The 21,507-nt window shown below is 44.8% G+C and overlaps 1 protein-coding gene across 1 annotated transcript; it reads left to right on the top strand.

Annotated features, from left to right (window-relative positions):
* Positions 1-5,389: 5,389 nt before the first annotated feature.
* Positions 5,390-20,078, top strand: SCRG1 (stimulator of chondrogenesis 1). The gene is made up of 3 exons (XM_038754911.1): positions 5,390-5,521; positions 17,438-17,696; positions 19,430-20,078. The coding sequence occupies exons 2-3, from the start codon at positions 17,452-17,454 to the stop codon at positions 19,482-19,484; spliced, it is 300 nt and encodes a 99-aa protein (XP_038610839.1). The 5' UTR covers positions 5,390-5,521; positions 17,438-17,451; the 3' UTR covers positions 19,485-20,078.
* Positions 20,079-21,507: the final 1,429 nt, after the last annotated feature.

The raw sequence follows: 21,507 nt of genomic DNA, 5'->3' as shown, positions 1-21,507 counted from the left end.
AGTCTAAAAGGTGGCTAATCAGATTGGACACAGTCCCTGTCCCACATGGGGCTCAAGGTCTTAATCTCCATTTTACAGATGAGGTAACTGAGGCCCAGAGAACTGAAGTGATGTGCCCGAGGTCACCCAGCAGACAAGAGTGGTGGAGCCAGGATTAGATCCCAGTCCTTCTGACTCCTATGGGCCTTCTGGCCCATGCTCTATCCACTAGACCACACTGCTTCCCTCCTTCCCTGCTTCTGGGGTGTACTTTCCTCCTCCAGTTGAGGTGACCCAAGTCTACACGGTAGGCTGTGTCCGTAACTCCATATTTGTTATCCTCCCATTGGCTGAGAGAACATGTGAGAATACCTTCTCTACCTTCCTGCTGGGCACAAACCATGTCTGAGCCCAGAAAATGAGAACTCAAAAACTCTACGTGGTGTCCGCGGTGTTCATTCATTCCTTCATTCAATCGTATTTATTGAACGCTTACTGTGTGCAGAGCACTGTACTAAGCACTTGGGAAGTACAAGTTGGCAACATTATAGAGACGGTCCCTACCCAACAACGGGCTCGCAGTCTAGAAGGGGGAGACAGACAACAAAACAGAACATGTGGACAGGTGTCAAGTCATCAGAATAAATAGAAATAAAAGCTAGATGCACATCATTACCAAAATAAATAGAATAGTAAATGTGTATAAGTAAAATTGAGTAATAAATCTGTACAAACATATATACAGGTGCTGTGGGGAGGGGAAGGAGGCAGGGCTGGGGGGATGGGGAGGAGGAGATGAAAAAGGGGGGCTCAATCTGGGAAGGCCTCCTGGAGGAGGTGAGCTCTCAGTAGGGCTTTGAAGGGAGGAAGAGAGCTAACTTGGCAGATGTGCAGAGGGAGGGCATTCCAGGCCAGGGGGAGGATGAAAATGGTGGCTTGATTGCTAGTTCCACCTTCCAATGATTTGCAAGATTATTGTTGTATTGTACCATCCCAAATGCTTAGTACAATGCTCTGCACACAATAGGTACTCAATAAATATGCTGAATGAATGAATGATGCCTTCCTGATTTCAAAAGGGGTTTTCTGCATTTTGTCCTGAGTCCAGTATGTTGGGAATTACAGTATCCCAACAGCACTCTGTATACAGTAAGCTCTCAATAAATACCACTGACTGATTAACTTCTGAATTTAATAGCCGATTGTTCAACACCATTTTTTCACAGGTACTCAAAGATTGTGGTTGTACATTAGCGTCCATATTTGATGTCTTCATTGAATCTAGCCTTTTGAGAAAAAGCTCCCAGGGCTGAGAAATGCTGATCTTTTGCTTGTAAACTGCCATTAGCCACTGATCAGTGAGGGCCTATTAAATTCACACAAATAAAATCACCTAAACCTTGGCTGCCAAGAGTTGTTTTTGTACTAGGCTATTATTATTAAATTTATAATTTACATTTGGGAACCTTTATACTTGATGTTCTAACTTGTAATTCTCAATCTTTTTTATTGCCCTATAGGAACAGTGAAAAGGTCCCTCCTGAAGCTAATGTAACACTTATAAATCCCCATGATTGCAATGCAAAATGCAAGGCTTAGCTGAAAGTGTAAATATAGCTAAATAGTAAAACATTAAAAGCTCTAGCCAGTCTTTTATAGAGGTGATTTGGGATTCATTCTTTCCACTTGTGTGAGCAGATCTGGTTCCTAACAGATTTGTCCCTTGATTTTTTGGATTTTAAGCGGTCAAACAGGACAAGCCAGCATGGGTTGCCCGTTTGAAAAGTCAACTGGGAAATGGATGGTGGTGGTATTTGTTAACTAATAATTATGGTACTTATTAAACACTTACTATGTTTCAAGCACTGTTCTAAGCACTGAGATAGATGCAAGTTAATCAGGTTGGACACAGTCCCTGTCCCACATGGGGCTCACACTCTTATCCCCATTTTAGAAGCAGTGTGGCTCAGTGGAAAGAGCACAGGCCTGGGAATCAGAGGTCATGGGTTCTAATCCCGACTCTGCCACTTGTCAGCTGTGTGACTTTGGGCCAGTCACTTAACTTCTCTGTGACTCAGTTCCCTCATCTGTGAAATGGGGATTAAGTCTATGAGCCCCACGTAGTACAACCTGACACCCTTGTATCTATCCCAGCGCTTAGAAGAGTGCTTGGCACATAGTAAACACTTAACAAATGCCATTATTACTATTATTTTACAAATGATAAGTGTTTATTAATGTGTCAAGCACTCTACTAAGCACTGGGGTCGCTTCAAGATAATCAAGTCTAATCTGCCCCACACTGGGCTCCCAATCAAAGAGGGAGGGAGAATGGGTATTGAATCCCCATTTTACAGATCAGGAAACTGAGGCAGGAGAATGGGTATTGAATCCCCATTTTACAGATCATGGAAAAGTTAAGTTACTTGCCCAAGGTCACACAATGGGTAAGTGGCAGAGGTGGGCTTAGAATGCAGGCCAGTGCTCTTTCCACTAAGTCATACTGCTTCCTACTAATGACTGCCACCATTCACTCATTCAATTCAATCATTTATTGAGTGCTTACTGTGCGCCAAACACTGTTCTAAGCACTGGGGTAAATAGAAGGCATTCAGGTTGTCCCACGTTGGGCTCACAGTCTTAATTCCCATTTTATAGATGAGGCAGCTGAGGCACAGAGAAGTTAAGTGGCTTGCCCAAGGTCAAACAGCAGACAAGTGGAAGAGCCGGGATTAGAACCCACATCCTCTGACTCCCAAACCTGTGATCTTTCCACTGAGCCACGCTGCTTCCCCATAAAATATAACAAAGTTGGTAGGCACTTTCCCTGCCCACAATGTACTTATGGTCTAGAAGATGAGGCAGAATAAATTACAGGTAAATATCTGAGTCCTGTAAGGCTGAGGGAGGGGTAAATAAGTGGTATAAATCCACTTGCAAGCACAATGCAGAAGGGAGTGGGGGAAGAGGAAATGAGGGTTTAGGCAGAGAGGCCTCTTGGAGGAGATACACCTTCAGTGTGGCTTTGAAGGTGGGGAGAGTGATTGTCTGTCAGAAATAAAGAGGGAGGGCATTCCAGACCAGAGACAGAATTTAGGCTAGAGGTCAGAGGCAAGATAGATGAGATCAAGGTACAGTGAGTAGGTTGGTTAGAGGAGCAAACAGCAAAATGTGCAGGCTGGGTTGCAGTAGAAAAGCAGTGAGGTAAGGCAAGAGGGAAGGCAAGGTGATTAAAGCTTGTGGTAAGGAGTTTCTGTTTGATGTGGAGGCGGATGGGCAACCGTTGACGGTTCTTGAGGAGTGAGAAAACATGAACTGAACATTTTTGTAGAGATATGATCTGAGCAGCAGAGCGAAGTATGGACTGGAGTGGGGAGAGACAGGAGCCAGAGAGGTCAGCAAGAAGGCTGAGGCAGTAATCAAGGTGGGATAGGAGAAATGCTTGGATTAACATGGTAGCAGTTTGAATGGAGAGGAAAGGGTGGACATTAGTGATGTTGTTAAGGTTGAACTGCCGGGATTTGGTGACAGATTAAATAAGTGGGTTGAATGAGAGAGATGAGCCGAGAATAAAGCCAAGGTTATGGACTTCTGAGAGAGGGAGCATGGTGGTGCTATCTGAAGTGATTGGAGAGTGAAGGGGAGGACAGGATTTGGGTGGGAAGATAAGGAGTTCTGTTTGAGATGTTGGTGCGACATCCAAGTAGAGTTGTCCTGAAGGTAGGAGGAAATGTGAGACTTCAGAGAGGGAGAGAAATCCAGGCTGGAGATGTAGATTTGGGAATCAACCGCACGGAGGTGGTAGTTGAAGCCGTGGGAGCAAATGAGTTCTCCAAGGGAGGGGTTGTAGATGGAGAATAGAAGGGGACCCAGAACTGGGCCTTGAGGGACCCCCACATTTAGGGGGTGGGAGGCAGAGAAGGAGGCCGCAAAAGAGACTGAGAATGAGCAGTCAGACAGATAGAAGAGGACAGTACTTTCCCAAGCACTTAGCACAGACCTCTGCACCCAGTAAGCACCCAATAAATACACTGATTGACTGAGTGGGTAATCAACCGATGCTTTAAACTTGGTCATCATCCTCCTGCTACTCACTGCCCATAGTTGAGAGTTGTTCCTTCACAGCTGTGGAGACGCAGAAGTGATTCCAGTCCCTTTTATCATGATTCCAGCCCTGTCACTAGGCTTCTCTTTGCCCGACAATGATTGTTTTCGAAGGGACAAGAGGAACTGAGGCGCAGCCCCTAATGCAATATTGATTGAGAGAACAAGGGAAATGCCCTCCCTCTTCATATCTGACAATTATTCTCTCCATATTCAAAGTCTTATTGAAGGCACATATCCCCCAAGAAGCCTTCCCTAAGCTCTCATTTCTTCTTCTCCCCTTTCCTTCTCCGTCACCTTGATTTGCTCCCTTTCCCCCCACCTCAGCCCCACAACACTTATGTGTGAATCCATAATTTATTCATTGATATTAATATCTTGTTTCCCCCTCTAGACTGTAAACTAGCTGTGGGCAGGGAATGGGTCCATTATATTGTTATATTGTACTCTCCCAAGTACTTAGTTCAGCGCTCTGTACATCGTAAGCACTTGATAAATATGATCAATTAATTGATTGACTGATTGATTTAAGTGGAGGGGATCAGGATGAATGGGAACCGCAGCTGGTCTTGGGGGTTCCAAAAATTGGCAGGTTCATCCATTCATTTAATCGTATTTATTGAGCACTTACTGTGTGCATAGCGCTGTACTAAGCGCTTGAGAGAATATAATATAATAATAAACAGACACACTCCTTGCCCACAATGAGCTTGCCACATCCTGCACCAATGATGTTGATGATTGAGGTGTTGGTTAAGCGCTTGCTATATGTGAAGCACTGTTCTACGTACTAGGGTAGATACAATCCCTGTCCCACATGGGGCTCCCAGTCTTAATTCCCACTTTGCAGAGGAGGGAACTGAGGCACAGAAAAGTGAAATGACTTGCCCAGGGTCACCCAGCAGACGTGGCAGGACCGGAATTAGAACCCACATCCTCTGCCTCCCGGGCTTCTGCAATTTCCACTAGAACATTTTGCTTCCCAGCCTCCTCCTCTCCCTCCCTCCCCCATCCCAATTCACACCGATCCCCTTATTCTTTGATAATGAGGAAAAATCACTGGATATCTTTTGTCTTTCCCTGCGAGATTCCTATCATCCTCCTCACTGAGCCCTCCTGCTTCTTGTTCTTGTGTAAGCTAGTGTTTTCCCACTGGAAAGAAGCTGTTCAGTCCTTTCTTGGCAGGGTTGGAAGTCTTTGAAGAAGGTAATTCATTGCAGCTTTGCCTGTTCCCCCGCCTCCCACCCCAGCCCCTGTCTGGAGGAGAGCCGCTGTCATCCCAGGAGACAGGACAGAGGGGTCACTTGTTCAGCTCCTCTTTCTGGCACCTCCTCTCTCCCTCTCCCCTGGCTCACGCTCCTCCTCGCTGGAGTGTTTAAAAAGATACCTCGACAAGGAAGGCAAAAGGGGAGAGAAGCAGAAGAAAGCGAGGAAACAGGTACGTTTGTCCTTTCACCCAAACTCTGTCTTGCTTTTTGCTCTGTCTGGCTTGTTTGAGGCCCGGTGGGAAAGTGCTGACCGGCTCAAAGCGGAGAGTGAAGAGAAACTATTTTGAGAGGAGGGAGTGCACTGTGGAAAGAAGCAGTTTCCCAGGATTAATGATAAGGACTAAGAGGCGGTGGCGGGGGAGTAGACACAGCGGGAAGGGAAAGTCTTTCTATCTGAGGCAGAACGTTGTGACTCAGAGCTGAAGCGCTGATAACTTGGGAACATTCTGCATATACCCTCCTCCTCCTCCTTCTAGCAGACAGAAATATTTTGGAACCACCGAGTTGATATTTGGAGAATAATCTCATGAGTTGATGTCATCTGTATATATGTGTATCTGCAGTGGATTGGTGTTTACTAGGTCTATCTGCAATGGATTACTGTCTTTAATGTGAAATCCTCATTCCTGGAAAGAAAACCGGTATTCATTGATGACACAAGGAGGTAATTGACTGAATTCATCTTTGGAGGGGACTCTCTGGTGTCTTTATTGAGGCTCAGTATACTGGCTGTTTAGTCAGCATGAAGGGGAGGTTTATCCTCTGAGGTCCAGAAATGTTCTTCAGAATTCCTTGCCCTAAAAACGCTTTCAGGTACCAGGCTCTAATAATAATGATGATATTGGTTAAGCGCTTACTATTTGCCAGGCACTGTACTAAGCGCGGGATGGTTACAAGCAAGTTGTGTTGGACACACTGTGAGCCCACTGTTGGGTGGGGACTGTCTCTATATGTTGCCAATTTGTACTTCCCAAGCGCTTAGTACAGTGCTCTGCACATAGTAAGCGCTCAATAAATACGATTGATGATGATGATGACACACAGTCCCTGTCCCATGTGGGGCTCAAAGTCTCGATCCCCATGATGATGATGATGATGGCATTCATTAAGCGCTTACTATGTGCCAGGCACTGTACTAAGCGCTGCACAGTTACAAGCAAACCAAGTTGGACACACAGTCCCTGTGCTATGTGGGGCTCAGAGTCTCAATTCCCATGTTACAGAAGAGGGAACTGAGGCACAGAGAAGTGAAGTGGCTTTCCCCAGGTCACACAGCAGACAAGTGGAGGAACCAGTAATAGAACCCAGGTCCTTCTGACTCCCAGTACTGTGCTCGATCCACTTAACCGTGCTACCAGGGTTTCTACTAGCCTGCTCTCCTGCGACAATTTATGAGAGGAGGACAACAGTGCTTGGGGAGATGCATAAGAGACTAACAGCCACCCCAATCCAGCCTGGGAGAAAGATTGGGTGCCATGGCTGCCGGAGGGGGGGGACCAGGCAAAGCCAGAGGTCACCTTCAGGGCTACCCCCGCTGTAGCTCCCCTGAGCCTTTTGGCTTCTACCCCTCTAATAATAATAATAATAATAATGGCATTTATTAAGCACTTACTATGTGCAAAGCACTGTACTAAGCGCTGGGGAGGTTACAAGGTGATCAGGTTGTCCCTTGGGGGGACTCACAGTCTTAATCCCCATTTTACAGATGCGGTAACTGAGTCCCAGAGAAGTGAAGTGACGTGCCCAAAGTCACACAGCTGACAATTGGTGGAGCCGGGATTTGAACCCATGACCTGTGACTCCAAAGCCCGAGCTCTTTCCATTGCGCCACGCTGCTTCTCTGACCATAAACTCATTGTGTCTGTTTACTGTTCTATTGAACTCCCTCAAGAGCTTAGTAGAGTGCTCTGCACACAGTAAACTCTCAATAAATATGATTGAATGAATGATGAACAGCCCTGCTGCTCTCCTCTGTGCTTTAAACTTGGGGCGTCCAAATTCAGCGCCCCTCACTCACTGGCTGGTGAGGCCCCTATCAAACAGTGGAGCAGGAAAGCAGAGGCAGCTGACTGCAATTCTCCTTTCCAGGAAAGATTTCCCAGGATGGGAGAATCTGGAATGTCTGAACTGGGATTTTTTTCCCTCCTCTCTCCTTTTTCCTTTTTTCGGTGGCATTTGTTAAGTGCTTACCATGCCAGGTGCTGTTCTAAGCACTGGGACAGATATGCACTTACGTACATACCTGTAATTTATTTATTTATATTAATGTCTGGGCCCCCTGCTCTAGACTGTAAGTTCACTGTGGGCAGGGAATGTGTCGGTTTATTGTTGTATTGTAGTCTCCCAAGCACTTAATACAGGGCTCTGCGCTCAGTAAGCGCTCAATAAATATGATTGAATGAATGAATAAAAGATACAAGGTAATCAGGTTGGACACAGTCCATGTCTCTCATGAGGCTCACAGTCTTAATTAAGTCTGCAGAAGCAGTGTGGCTCAGTTGAAAGAGCCCGGGCTTGGGAGTCAGAGGTCGTGGGTTCTAATCCCACCTCCGCCACTTGTCAGTTGTGTGACTTTGGGCAAGTCACTTAACTTCTCTGAGCCTCAGTTCCCTCATCTGCAAAATGGGGATGAAGACTGTGAGCCCCCTGTGGGGCAACCTGATTACCTTGTAACCTCCCCAGCACTTAGAACAAGTGCTTGGCACATAGTAAGCACTTAACAAATGCCATTATTATCATTATTATTAATTCCCATTTTATAGATGAGGTAACTGAGGCCCAGAGAAGTTAAGTGACTTGCCCAAGGTCACCCAGCAGACAAGAGGTGAAGCAGGAATTAGAACCCAGGTCCTTCTGATTCCCAGGCCTGCTGCTTCTCCACTGCTTCTCCACTTCTGCATCTGATTTCACTTCTCCCACCACGAGAATCCGGGTTCTCCTCTTTCCAGCCCTCCTGGTGCCCACTCCAGAGAAAACCCAAGCAATTCGGTGGCTTTCTCATTAACTACCTCACCCATTCCATCTTCCTGCCCCAGCTCAAGGCAGCGCCCAGGACTTACATTCATTCATTCATTCAATCTTATGCAGCGTGGCTCAATGGAAGGAGCCCAGGCTTGGGAGTCAGAGGTCATGGGTTCAAATCCCGGCTCCGCCAATTGTCAGCTGTGTGACTTTGGGCAAGTCACTTCACTTCTCTGTGCCTGTTACCTCATCCGTAAAATGAGGGTGAAGACTGTAAGCCCCACGTGGGACAACCTCATCACCTTTTCACTCATTCATTCATTCAATCGCATTTATTGAGCGCTTACTGCATGCAGAGCACTGTACTGAGCACTTGGGAAGTACAAGTCGGCAACATATAGAGACGGTTCCTACCCAACAACAGGCTCACAGTCTAGAAGGGGGAGACAGACAACAATACCAAACATGTGGACGGGTGTCAAATCATCAGAATAAACAGAAATAAAGCTAGATGCACATCATTAAGAAAATAAGTAGAATAGTAAATATGTACAAGTATTAGAACAGTGCTTTGCACATAGTAAGCGCTTAACAAAAGCCATTATTATCATTATTATTATTTATAGAGCGCTTACTGTGTGCAGAACACTGTACTAAACCTCGGTTAGGTCAACAACCTGGAGAGTTCCCAGGGGCTCAACTCTGCTGCTTTTGACCATGGCGCCCAAAGTTTTCCCTTCTTCACTCTGAGAAGCATCGTGGCTCAGTGGATAGAGCATGGGAGTAGGAAATAGAAGGATCTGGGTTCTAATCCCGACTCCGCCACATGTCTGCTGGGTGACCTTGGGCAAGTCACTTAACTTGTCTGGCCTCAGTTACCTCATTTGTAAAATGAGGATTAGGAGGAGCAGCCCCATGTGAGACAGGGACTGTGTCCAGCCTGAGTAACTTGTATCTACCTCAGTGCTTAGAACAGTGCGTGGCACATAGTAAGTGCTTAACAAGTACCATTATTATTATTATTGCTTAACAAGTACAGTAATAATAACAATCATAATATTCAACCTCCCTGGGACCCAGCCATTACAAATTACAGGGGGAAACCAAAGGCACCTCAGCCAGGAATGCAGAAAGGGAGAGAAGAAATGCCCTGCCAATATACAATGATTCCTGATTGATGGGGCCATCTGACCATTACACTGCATTTTTTTTCATCATCATCATCATCAATCGTATTTATTGAGCACTTACTATGTGCAGAGCACTGTACTAAGCGCTTGGGAAGTACAAATTGGCAACATATAGAGACAGTCCCTACCCAACAGTGGGCTCACAGTCTAAAAGGGGGAGACAGAGAACAAAGCCAAACATACTAACAAAATAAAATAAATAGAATAGCTATGTACAAGTAAAATAAATAAATAAATAAATAGAGTAATAAATATGTACAAACATATATACATATATACAGGTGCTGTGGGGAAGGGAAGGAGGTAAGATGGGGGGGATGGAGAGGGGGACACAAAAATATAAAGCCACATAAATATAAGGGTCTAAGTAAATAAGCCCAATTGCCTTCAAATAACACCATTAGGCTATTTATTAAGTGCTTACAATGTGCTAAACACAAGAGCTGGAAGAAGTAGATGATAATCAGATGAGACACTATTCCTGTCATACATGGGGTTTACAGCCTAAGAGAGAGGGAGAACAAGTGTTGAATCCCCGTTTTACAGATTAAGAAACTGAAAACACAACAAAGTTAAGGGATTTGCCCAAATTCCCAAAGCCGGCACTTGGCAGGGCCGGGATTAGAATCCAAGTCTCCTGACTCCCTGTCCTGTGCCCTTTCCAACCATTCATTCATGCATTCACTCATTCAATTGTATTTATTGAGTGCTTACTGTGTGTAGAGCACTGTACTAAGCGCTTGGGAAGTACAAATCAGCAACATACAGAGACGGTCCCTACCCAACAACCAGGCACAAGGAACTTCTCGGGTCACCAGCTGGCAAAAAACAACTCAAGTGTATTTACACCAAGCGGTGGGCTTTCGGAGAATTAAAGCCGGGACCGACTCTTGGTGACGAAACTAGTTGAGGCCTCAGAATCATACCTGCCCAGACATTTTCCCATTGGCTGGGTAACTGTCAACCTCAGTCTTCTGCTGTTTGGAATGGAGGAGGAGAAAGAGGAGGAGGAGGAGGCTTTCAAGCCAGGAATTTATAAAGTGTGAATGACAAGTGGCTGGGCGGGCCTGGCCTGCTGTGGAACTTTCCACCTTTGAAATGGACTGCAGCAGCGGTAGAAATTGGCAGAAATGCTGGCCTGTTCCCTGGCAGAGACCCGAGAAGCCCTCCAATTTGCACGTCCTTCCACAGGCTCTCAGCCCCCAGCTTTCTGGCCCCTTCTAGAGCCCCAGTGGGACACTGGTCATCTTTTAGCATATTCCCCGTTCCCAATCAATCAATCAATCAATCAATCTTATTTATTGAGCGCTTACTATGTGCAGAGCACCATACTAAGCACTTGGGAAGTACAAATTGGCAACATATAGAGACAGTCCCTACCCAACATTGGGCTCACAGTCTAAAAGGGGGAGAGTTCCCGGTCCCTAGTCCTGCTACAGTAAATGGGGAGGTGCTGGATGGAGAAACAGCGAGGCCTAGTGGAAAGAGACCTGGTCTGGGAATCAGAGGACCTGGCTTCTAATCCCACCTCTGTCAAGTGTCTGCTGTGTGACCTTGGACAAGTCACTTCGCATCTCTGTGCCGCAGTTTCCTCAACTGTAAAATGGGGATTCAATCAATCAATCAATCGTATTTATTGAGCGCTTACTGTGTGCAGAGCACTGTACTAAGCGCTTGGGAAGTACAAGTTGGCAACATATAGAGACAGTCCCTACCCAACAGTGGGCTCACAGTCTCAAAGACTGTGATTCTTTCAGGATTCGAAAGAATCCTCTCCTACTAAGACTGTTCAGTGCCAGACACAAAGTAAGTGCTTAACAAGTGCCATCATAATAATAACTGGCTGATTTCTATACTTTTTATCCTAAGGAGTTCTATTCGACAGTCCTACAGTTCTAGGAGTTCTACAGTCTAGAGACTGTGAGCTCGTTGTGGGCAGGGAATGTGTTTGTTCTTATATTCTACTCTCCTAAGCGCTTAGTACAGTGCTTTGCACACAGTGAGTGCTCAATAAATACGGCTGAATGAAATGAATACTCTCTTCATTTTCCTAATATACCCATTTTGTAGCTAGGAAACTGAGGCTTTGGAGAGGTGCATATAAAGACTCAAGCATAGACAGGGAAAGAGCCCAGCTCTCCTGATTCAAGCCTGCCCCCTCCTCACCATTAACTTGTCTCTACTGGCCTTTAAAATGAAAAAGTTTATCAATCAATTCAATAGACTTTATTGAGTACTTACTGCATGTAGAGCATTCCACTACTAAGTGCTCATGGGGGGTATGATCAAATCAAAATGGGATTTAGATTATTTTGAAAGTTTATGAACTAGAAAGAGCTCCTGGAGGTTTCTTTAAAAATTGAAACAAAGTTATGATTATTTTAAAACGTCACGTGTGAAAAAGCAGCATGGCTCAGCGGAAAGAGCCTGGGCTTCAGACTCAGAGGTCATGGGTTCGAATCCCAGCTCTGCCACATGTCTGCTGTGTGACCTTGGGCAAGTCACTTAACTTCTCTGAGCTTCAGTTACCTCATCTGTAAAATGGGGATTAAGACTGTGAGCCCCAGGTGGGACAACTTGATCACTTAGTATCCCCCCCAGCGCTTAGAACAGTGCTTTGCATATAGTAAGTGCTTAACAAATGCCACCATTATTATTATTATTAAAAAGGTGGAAAAAACTACTGGAGATTTCAGGACAAATGACGCAGAAGAAAAAAAAATAAAGTAGTCCTAGGGATGGTTGTGGGGGGAGGGTGGGTGTGTGGCATTTGCAAGGCATTTGCAAGTATACCACAGTAGCCATTTCTTAGTGCCAAAAGACATGCTTATAAGAGAGTTTACTGTTAGTGAAATTCAGCATTCAGAACTTCTGTTTTATTGGGATGTGAGGTGATGGACCTCAACCTTCCATGCTGTGTTTCTCCATCTTGTGTGTGTGAGAGAGAGAGAGAGAGAGAAGGAGAGAGAGACACGCTGGGAAGGCTGAAGATGGGGTGGACGGAGAAGCCGGAGGCAGAAAATCCTGCAAGGAAACCGATCCAAAAGTCTAGTCACACTTTGACAACTGCTTGGACAAAGATGGCAGCAGTCTGGATGGAGAGGAATGGTGGATGTGGGAAATGTTAGATTCAGATGAGGAAACAGACACAGAGAGATTAGGCGCTTCAAGATCAAGCAATAGACCATTGACACCTGGGGACTAGAATGAACACCTAATCAATCACTGGTATTTATTGGAAGCTTAATGTGTAAGTGCTTATTGTGTGCTCTATTTATTTATTTATTTTACTTGTACATATCTATTCTATTTATTTTACTTTGTTAGTATGTTTGGTTTTGTTCTCTGTCTCCCCCTTTTAGACTGTGAGCCCACTGTTGGGTAGGGACTGTATGTGTTGCCAACTTGCACTTCCCAAGCGCTTAGTACAGTGCTCTGCACACAGAGCGCTTAATAACTACGATTGATGATGATGATGATGATGCTCTTTCCCCTGGACAGTCCGGCTTTAGAGTAGTTGCAAAAAGAAGTAGAAGCAGTGTGGCTCAGTGAAAAAGAGCACGGGCTTTGGAGTCAGAGGTCATGGGTTCAAATTCCTGCTCAGCCAATTGTCAGCTGTGTGACATTGGGGAAGTCACTTAACTTCTCTGTGCCTCAGTTCCCTCATCTGTAAAATGGGGATTAAAACTGTGAGCCCCCCGTGGGACAACCTGATCACCTTGTAACCTCCCCAGCACTTAGAACAGTGCTTTGCATGTAGTAAACACTTAACAAATGCCATCATTATTATTATTAGTATTAATAAACAGCCCAAGCAGGAAAGCAAACCCCTAATCTAAGAAAGGTAAGCGCAGGGGAGAAGGTTTTTCTTATTTTTCAAGAGCCACCTCTCCGCTGCCACCTTAAACACCTGTCAGATCACAACCCAAGGACTTGTATTTTACTTTCCCAAGTTACCAAGAAAAAATCTATGGATATGCTACCAGAACAATTGCAGATGGAAGCGGGACATTCTGGGAGAGATGAGTCTATGGCCTCACTATGGGTCAGACACGACTCAACATCCTAGGATAACAATAACAACAACTACTTAGTACAGTGCTTTGCACACAGTAAATGCGCAATAAATACCTTGATTGACTGATTGATTTGCTCTTTTCTCTTTTCTTTCTTTTCTTCTCCTCCACGATGTTCTTCCAGATAGAGAACTGGAAGACAATCACTTCCAGCCTCATAGCCTTTATCGCAATTTTCCAAGTGTGTAGTAGATTGCTTCATAGATTCTGATGAAAGTAAGACTCAATTGTCCACATTAAATTCATTAGAACACTCAAGGGCTTAATCATCTGAGAAACTGGGACAGAGAGTGTCTTTGAAAACCAAAACTGTGGTTAAGATTAGATCTGCAGGCAGGTCACTGTGTTTGAAGTTAAAGGTAGTCACTGAAGTCTTACAATGTTGCATTCACTGGTCATTTTTGGCCGTTCTTCCCTTTAACTTTCCTGCGAACATTTTTTTCAGAATAATCCAAAAATTCAGATAATTGAGGCTCCAAGATGACCATGCAAAACTCCCCTTACCATGTCCTTCAGACCTTCCCAGGATTTTTTTTTTTTTATGGTACTTGTTCATTCATTCATTCAATCGTATTTATTTAGCGCTTACTGTGTGCAGAACACTGTACTAAGCGCTTGGGAAGTTTATGTGTTTATTATGTGCCAGGCACTTTTCTAAGCGCTGGAGTAGATACAAGGTCATCAAGTTGGACATAGTCCATGTCCCACCTGGGACTCACAGTCTTAATTCCCATTTTCAAATGAGGTAACTGAGGCACAAAGAAGCTAAGTGACTTGTTCAAAGTCACACGGCAAACAAGTGGCAGAACTGGGATTAAGAACAGAGGCCTTGACTTGTTCAAAGTCACACAGCAAACAAGTGGCAGAACTGGGATTGAGAACAGAGGTCTTTCTGAGTCCCAAGCCCATGCTCTATCCATTAAACCACACTGCTTCAGAAACAAAGTGAATGACAGCATTGCCTAATGGATAGAGCAGGGGCCTGAGAATCGGGTGGTCATGGGTTCTAATCCCGGCTCCGCCACTTGACTGCTGTGTGATCTTGGGCAAGGCACTTCAAGTCTCTGGGCCTCCGTTTCCTCATCTGTAAAATGTGGATTGACTGTGAGAAACCAGGTGGGTCAGGGACTGTGTCCAACCCAATTATCTTGTATCAACCTCAGAGCTTAGAACAGTGACTGGCACATATAGTAAATTCTTAACGAATACTGTAATTATTATTATTATTATCCCTCCCCATAACGGGAGATAAGTTACCATTTTCAGGGCGTAGTGGAAAGAACAAGCGAGTGGGAGTCAGAGGACCCTCTCCGAATGTTGAAACCAGACCGAGAGCAGAAAGTGCCGATTGGGCAGGAGTTTTGTGTATTGTATAGTAGAAAATGGTGAGGGCCCCTGAGTGTCAATCAGTCAAGTATTTATTGAACGCTTACTGTGTGAAGGGCACTGTACTAAGTGCATGGAAGGTACAATTAAGTAGAGCTGGTAGACTCACTCCCTGCCCGCAAGAAACTTACAGTCTACAGGGGAGGCCCTGTGGCCTAATGGACAGGCCTGGGAGTTAGAAGGCCCTGGGCTCTAATCCCTGTCCTGCCACTTGTCTGCCTTGTGACTTTGGGCAAGTCACTTTCGTGCCTTTGTTGCTTCATCTCTAAAATGTGGATTAGGACTGTGAGTAGGATGCGGGACGTGGACTGAGTCCAACCTGATCAGCTCGTATCTACACCAGCGCTTAGTAAAGTGCCTGGCACATAGTAAGCACTTAACGGATACCATTAAAAAAGGGATGGGGAGTAGGGGACAGACTTTAAAATAGATTAAGGATTGGGGAAATAGTAGAGTTGACTGATTCTTATTCTGGCTTTTCCCAGAGGCCTGTGTGCCTTCGTGCATGCCATATGTCTACATGTTTTGTTTTGTTTTGTTGTCTGTCCCCCCCCTTCTAGACTGTGAGCCCGTTGTTGGGGAGGGACCGTCTCTATATGTTGCCAACTTGTACTTCCCAAGTGCTTAGTACAGTGCTCTGCACACAGTAAGTGCTCAATAAATACGATTGAATGAATGAATGAATAATCCCAGCTCCATCCCTTGTCTGTTGTGTGTGCCATTTAACTTCTCTGTCTCAATTTCCTCATCTGTAAATTGTGGATTAAATACCTGCTCTCCCTCCTATTTAGACTTGAAGCCCCTTGTGGGTCAGGGGTCGTGTCCAATATGACCATCCTGTATTTACCCTACAGTTTATTAGTACAATGCTTGGCACGTAGTATGTGCTTAACCAAAACCACAATTATTATAAAATCCTTTGCTTTTGCATTTCCTCTTTTGGGAATGATATCTGTATCATTAATGCTCCTGAATTAGCGGAGCTTTAAAAGACATTTTGAACAGAGTTATACACTCACGTACAAGAGGAAGGAATAAAAGAACCACCTTCACCAACTGACTTCATTAAAATGACCTAAATCCATAACTACTTAATAATCAGCAATGTTATTTCCAGTTTCAGGCTGTCACAAAATGAGCTACGTATCCCAGCATCAGGAACTTTGTATAAAGAACAAGACCAATTTTTCCCCTTCCCCAAAATATTTTCTCCACCCATTCTTTGTGTGGATTTGCGACATAGGAAGATCATTTCTACATTCAACGCGTTTGTGTTGATTCAAGAGAAATAAAATCTGAGCCACGGCCAAGGAAAAAAGGATCTTTCCACTCTTAGAAGAGCAGTTTGGTGTGTTTACTCAGTCACTGTATCACTTCCTAAAATAAGCCACCTCAGAGCTGAGTCCCAGGATGGAAAATTTCAGTCTAAAAATAATTTCATCTGAAAGTTTCTGCGTGAAAATGGAGTAAAAGTATTTATTTTTTAATTTCTGTATTTATTTTTTTGAATCTTTATTTATAGTAATCCTCTTATTTTCCATCTTCTCCTTTTCCCAACCCTACTGGGGCAGGAGGCTGGGAACTTGAGTTTCAGCTCTGTAATATTGAAAGTCACTTAACTTCTCTGTGCCTGTTACCTCATCTGTAAAATGGGGATTAAATCCTGCTCCCCCCTACTTAGACTGTGAGCTCCAACCTAATTAACTTGTAACTACTCCAGCGCTTAGTGCTTGACCCAAAGTAATAACAACACAGAAAATACTTGACAAATATTAAAACCCTACTCCTCCCTCAGACCGTGAGCTGCTGAGGTACCAGGATTGAGCCCAGTGTGATTATCTTGCCCAAGCACTTGGCTCATACTAATAATGATGGTATTTGTTAAGCACTTACAATGTGCAAAGCACTGTTCTAAGTGCTGGGGAGGTTACAAGGTGATCAGGTTGTCCCATAGGGGGTTCACAGTTTTAATCCCCATTTTACAGATGAGGGAACTGATGCACAGAGAAGTTACGTGACTTGTCCAAAGTCACATAGCTGACAGTTGGCGGAGCCGGGATTTGAACCCATGACCTCTGACTCCAAAGCCAGTGCTCTTTCCACTGAGCCACGCTGCTTCATAGTAAGCACTTAACACATACCACCACAGCCATCATTTTTTGGTGTTTTTTTTTTTGTTTTTATGGCATTTATTAAGGCTTCCTATGTGCCAGGCCTTATACTAAGCACTGCGGTAGGTACAAGTTAATCAAGATCGGACACAGTCCCTGTCCCACACGGCGCTCACAGTCTCAATCCCCATTTAACAGATGAGGCCCAGAGAAGTGAAGTGACTTGCTTAAGGTCACACAGCTGACAAGTGGCAGAGCCAGGATTAGAACTCAGATTCCCAAGCCCAGGCTCTCTCCACGAGGCCACGCTGCTTCTCAATCCCTCTCTCCAGAGGTGACAATGTCTTTCCTGTCTTCCCCAGAAGCGGTGTCTAAGATGGAGACGAAGATCCTGATGACGGCCCTCCTGCTGGGCTCGCTCTGTGGGGCCGAGGCTCTGCCGTCCGCTCGCCTGTCTTGCTACAGGAAGATGCTGGCAGGCCACAACTGCCACAGTGTCCCCGCGGGCACATCCAGTCTCCGGCGGGTAGACGGTGGAAACCTGCAGGATCACTTCTGGGAAGGCAAGGGCTGTGAGATGATCTGCTACTGTAATTTCAGCGAGTTACTCTGCTGCCCAAAGTAAGGAAATCTCACGCCTCACGTTGCTGTGCACAGACCTCAGGGTGCCGGCGAACCCAACTAAGGGCCTCACGCACATAATCATTATTAATAATAACAATAAAAACAATATTTGTTAAGCGCTTACTCCGTGCCGAGCACCGGGATGGCTACATGATAATCATACGCCCAAGCGCTTAGTACAGTGCTCTTGCACACAGTAAATATGATTGAATGAATGAATGAATATTGGACACAGTCCCTGTCCCGCATGGGGCACACAGTCTAAGTAGAAGGGAGAACAGGTATTGCATCCCCATTTTAAAGATGATGAAATTGAGGCACAAAGAACTTGAGTGATTTGCCCAAGGTCACACAGCAGACAGGCGGCAGATCCAGGATTAGAACCGGGATCTTCTGACGCTCAGGCCTGCGCACTTTTCTGCTGGGCCACGCTGTTTCTCTAATTTCCTAGAGGTATAATAATAATGATGGCATTTGTTAAGCACTTACTATGTGCAAAGCACTGTTCTGAGCGCTGGGGGGGATACAAGGTGATCAGGTTGTCCCACATGGGGTTCACAGTCTTAATCCCCATTTTACAGATGAAGTAACGGAGGCTCAGAGAGGTTAAGTGCCTTGTCCAAGGTCACACAGCAGACATGTGGCAGAGCTGGGATTAGAACCCTTGGCCTCTGGCTCCCAAGCCCGTGCTATTTCCACTGAGCCACGCTGCTTCTCAAGCCAGCCCTCAAGCCTGCCAGCCAGGTAGCAAGCCATCAATCAATCAATCAATCGTATTTATTGAAAGCTTACTATGTGCAAAGCGCTGTACTAAGGGTTTGGGAGAGTACAATACGTAGAATTAGTAAACACATTCTCTGGCCATAACACGCTTACAATCTAGAGGGGGAAGAATCTCAGAGGTAGAATCCTGGTGGACTATAGGCTCAACCCAGAACAACAGAGTTTATTAAATATTAATAATAATAATGGTATTAAGCGCTTACTACGTGCTAAGTACTGTTCTATGAAAACAGGATTCTCAGGGAGGCTCAGAGTTAGAACTGATGGCCCAAGGTTCCAGAAACTTTAATTCTGTTCTTCCAAGCCCAACCTTCTGGTTGTCCCCACCACAGACTCGGGCCAAAAAATGGGGGTTTCTTCAGGAAAAAGATCTTCAAAATGATCACTGGCCCATGGCGGTCTGATTGTTGAATTCCATTTCCATTTTTGTCACCTAATTAAGAGCGGAGGAATTGAGACTGTAGAGCCTAGAAGATGTAAGATTGGCCTAAAGAGGTGGGGATTATACCCAGTTTGGCCAGAGCCCATGTTTTCAATGTGAATTTTGACTAGAACGTGACTTGAATTGGGGAATGTCCTTCCGACCGAAGGAGCCCATTTTGGGGTTGGCCTCCTGAGGGTGTGAGACGATAGAACCGTTGTTCAGTGCTGTGGTGAGATGTTCTCAGAGCCTGATCCCACTGTTTAGTATAGTGCCTGGCACACAGTAAGCACTTAACAAATACAATTATTATTACTCTAGAACGATCGGGCATCATGGCCCTCAGTTCAGTATATAGGGCTTGGGAAGGGGACGGGTGTTTGCTGTTTCCCCTGGCCGCGAATGGACCAGATCTGAGACCAAAATCCTGGCCTGAGGCCCAGATTGTGCGTCTAACAAACCTCACTATCTTCTCCAGTCAGAATTTCCCACTGTGTTCAACTGGCCTCTGGGTTTCTTTTTCCAGGGACATCTTCTTTGGGCCAAAGATCTCTTTTGTGATCCCTTGTAATGTTCAGTGAGGCTCATCGCACGTCCGCCAGCCGGAAATCACACCACCACCACCCAAAGGTGCCAACGGTTCCAAGAGAAATGGCTTCTTTTCAGCATCAAGTGCGGCTCATCACTGCCCAGAACAAGACACAAAGCACCTGATTCCATTTACTTTCATTCTGTTTGGAGGCTTATGACAGGCTGGTAAAAATAATAATAATAATAATAATAATAATAATAATAATGGCAGGCTGGTAAATGTTCTGGACTTGTTCGTGAGGCTGTTTGCCACGGCCTGGACAATAACTCTTCCCTTTCACCAATAGCTGAAACTCTGATTAAGAGGATTTTGACAAGTCCACATCTATCTTTGTAGCTAAAAGTGATTGCATTATCTTAGTAGAAAGGGTCTAGCAGCAGTATTTGAAAGTCAACTTTGGTTGCTCTTTTGTATGAAGTGCCCAGTTGCAAGATTACCAGTTCCCAACTGCCATGTGCATTCCTTTGATAGTTTGAAAAGCTTCTCATGAATCAAATGCATATTTGAAAGGCAGTGTGACCTAGTGGGAAAACAAGAGACATGGGTTCTAATCCCAGCTCTAACACCTGCCTCCTGCGTGACCCTGGGGCAAGTCACTTAAGTTCTTCGTGCCTCGGTTTATTCATCTGTAAAATGGGAATTAAATATCTGTTCTCCCTCCCCCTTAGACTGTGAGCCCCACGTGAGAGAGGGATGGGGTTTAATTGGATTGGTTTGGTTTTTTTGGAACCTGTTAAGTGCTTCCTATATGCCAGACACTGTACTAAGTGCTGAGGTGGATACAAGATAATCAGGTCAGACATGGTCACGTCTCACATGGGGCTCACAGTCTAAGTTAGAGGGACAACAGGTATTTAGTCCATTTTACAGATGAGGTAACTGAGGCCTAGAGAAGTGTAATGACTTGCCCAAGGTCACGCAGCAGACAAGTGGCAGAGCCATGATTAGAACCCAAGTCTTCTGATTCCCAGGCCTGTGCTTTTTCCACTCACCATGTTGCCTTCCTAGGTTGCACTGAATTTACCCCATGCTTTGCACGTAGTAAGCACCTAACAAATACCACACAATTATCATTATTATTATCATCATATAAACCAACCCAATTTGACATATGGAAGTCTACCGTCACAAGGGAATTCCGGGGAAGTCCCAGCTCTTTCTCTGGCTGATGTGCTATATCGTCTCCAGGTCACTTACTGGATCCTCTCTTCCAAATAGCAATGGGCGTTTTTAATTTGCAATACAAAAATGCCTCAAGGGCTCCCTAAAATTTCCTCGGCAAAACACATTTTGCAGGGCGATTCAGATTCAGTGTGTTTGGAACAAGGTGTTTCCAGAATTGCACAGACTGTCACAAAGGGGTAGAGCCCTTAGGGCAAAATGCCTTCTTTACCAACCCATAACAGCATGCAGTGAGTGCTTACTCTGTGTCAAGCACTGTACAAGGTGCTTGGGAGAATACCATAGTTTTAGTAGCTCTCTCTTTTCTCCGTCTCCAAGGGTGACGTTGGCCCTAAGACAACGGGAAGGGCATGCGCTAAATCTTGCTTATTCTCATCTTAGTTTTGTGCCAATTTGAGTGAAATGGCATTTGGAAGACTGAAAGGCTGTTTTGTAATATGGAAATTCCTTAGCGCTACTGGATTACTGAGTACCAACTGTGAGACGGCAAAAGAAAAAAATAATTCTTGTTTACATATCTCACCTGTGCTGTCGATGGAAATTAATGTTCATTTTCTCTTAACATAAGGCTCCCCCAAACTCAAATGTTGTTTTCTCATTCCTCATGAATACTGTTTAAACTATGTATATTATTTTTTTTAAAGTAACTTGTCAACTACACTCTGAGGGATTATATTCTTCCTTTTGATCAAACTTTCTAATAAAGCAAAGAATATTTTGCTCCTGTGCCTTAAATAAAACTCCAATGAACCGCTGCTGTGTCTCCTGATTTAATTAATAGCGGATTTGATCACAACTTCTAGTTGTACTATCAAAAAAGTCCTTTGATT

This window comes from Tachyglossus aculeatus, chromosome 12, assembly GCF_015852505.1.
Source record: "Tachyglossus aculeatus isolate mTacAcu1 chromosome 12, mTacAcu1.pri, whole genome shotgun sequence".
Lineage (NCBI taxonomy): Eukaryota > Metazoa > Chordata > Mammalia > Monotremata > Tachyglossidae > Tachyglossus > Tachyglossus aculeatus.
Note: the sequence above shows the minus strand (reverse complement) of the source record. Positions and strands in the feature narration are given on the sequence as shown.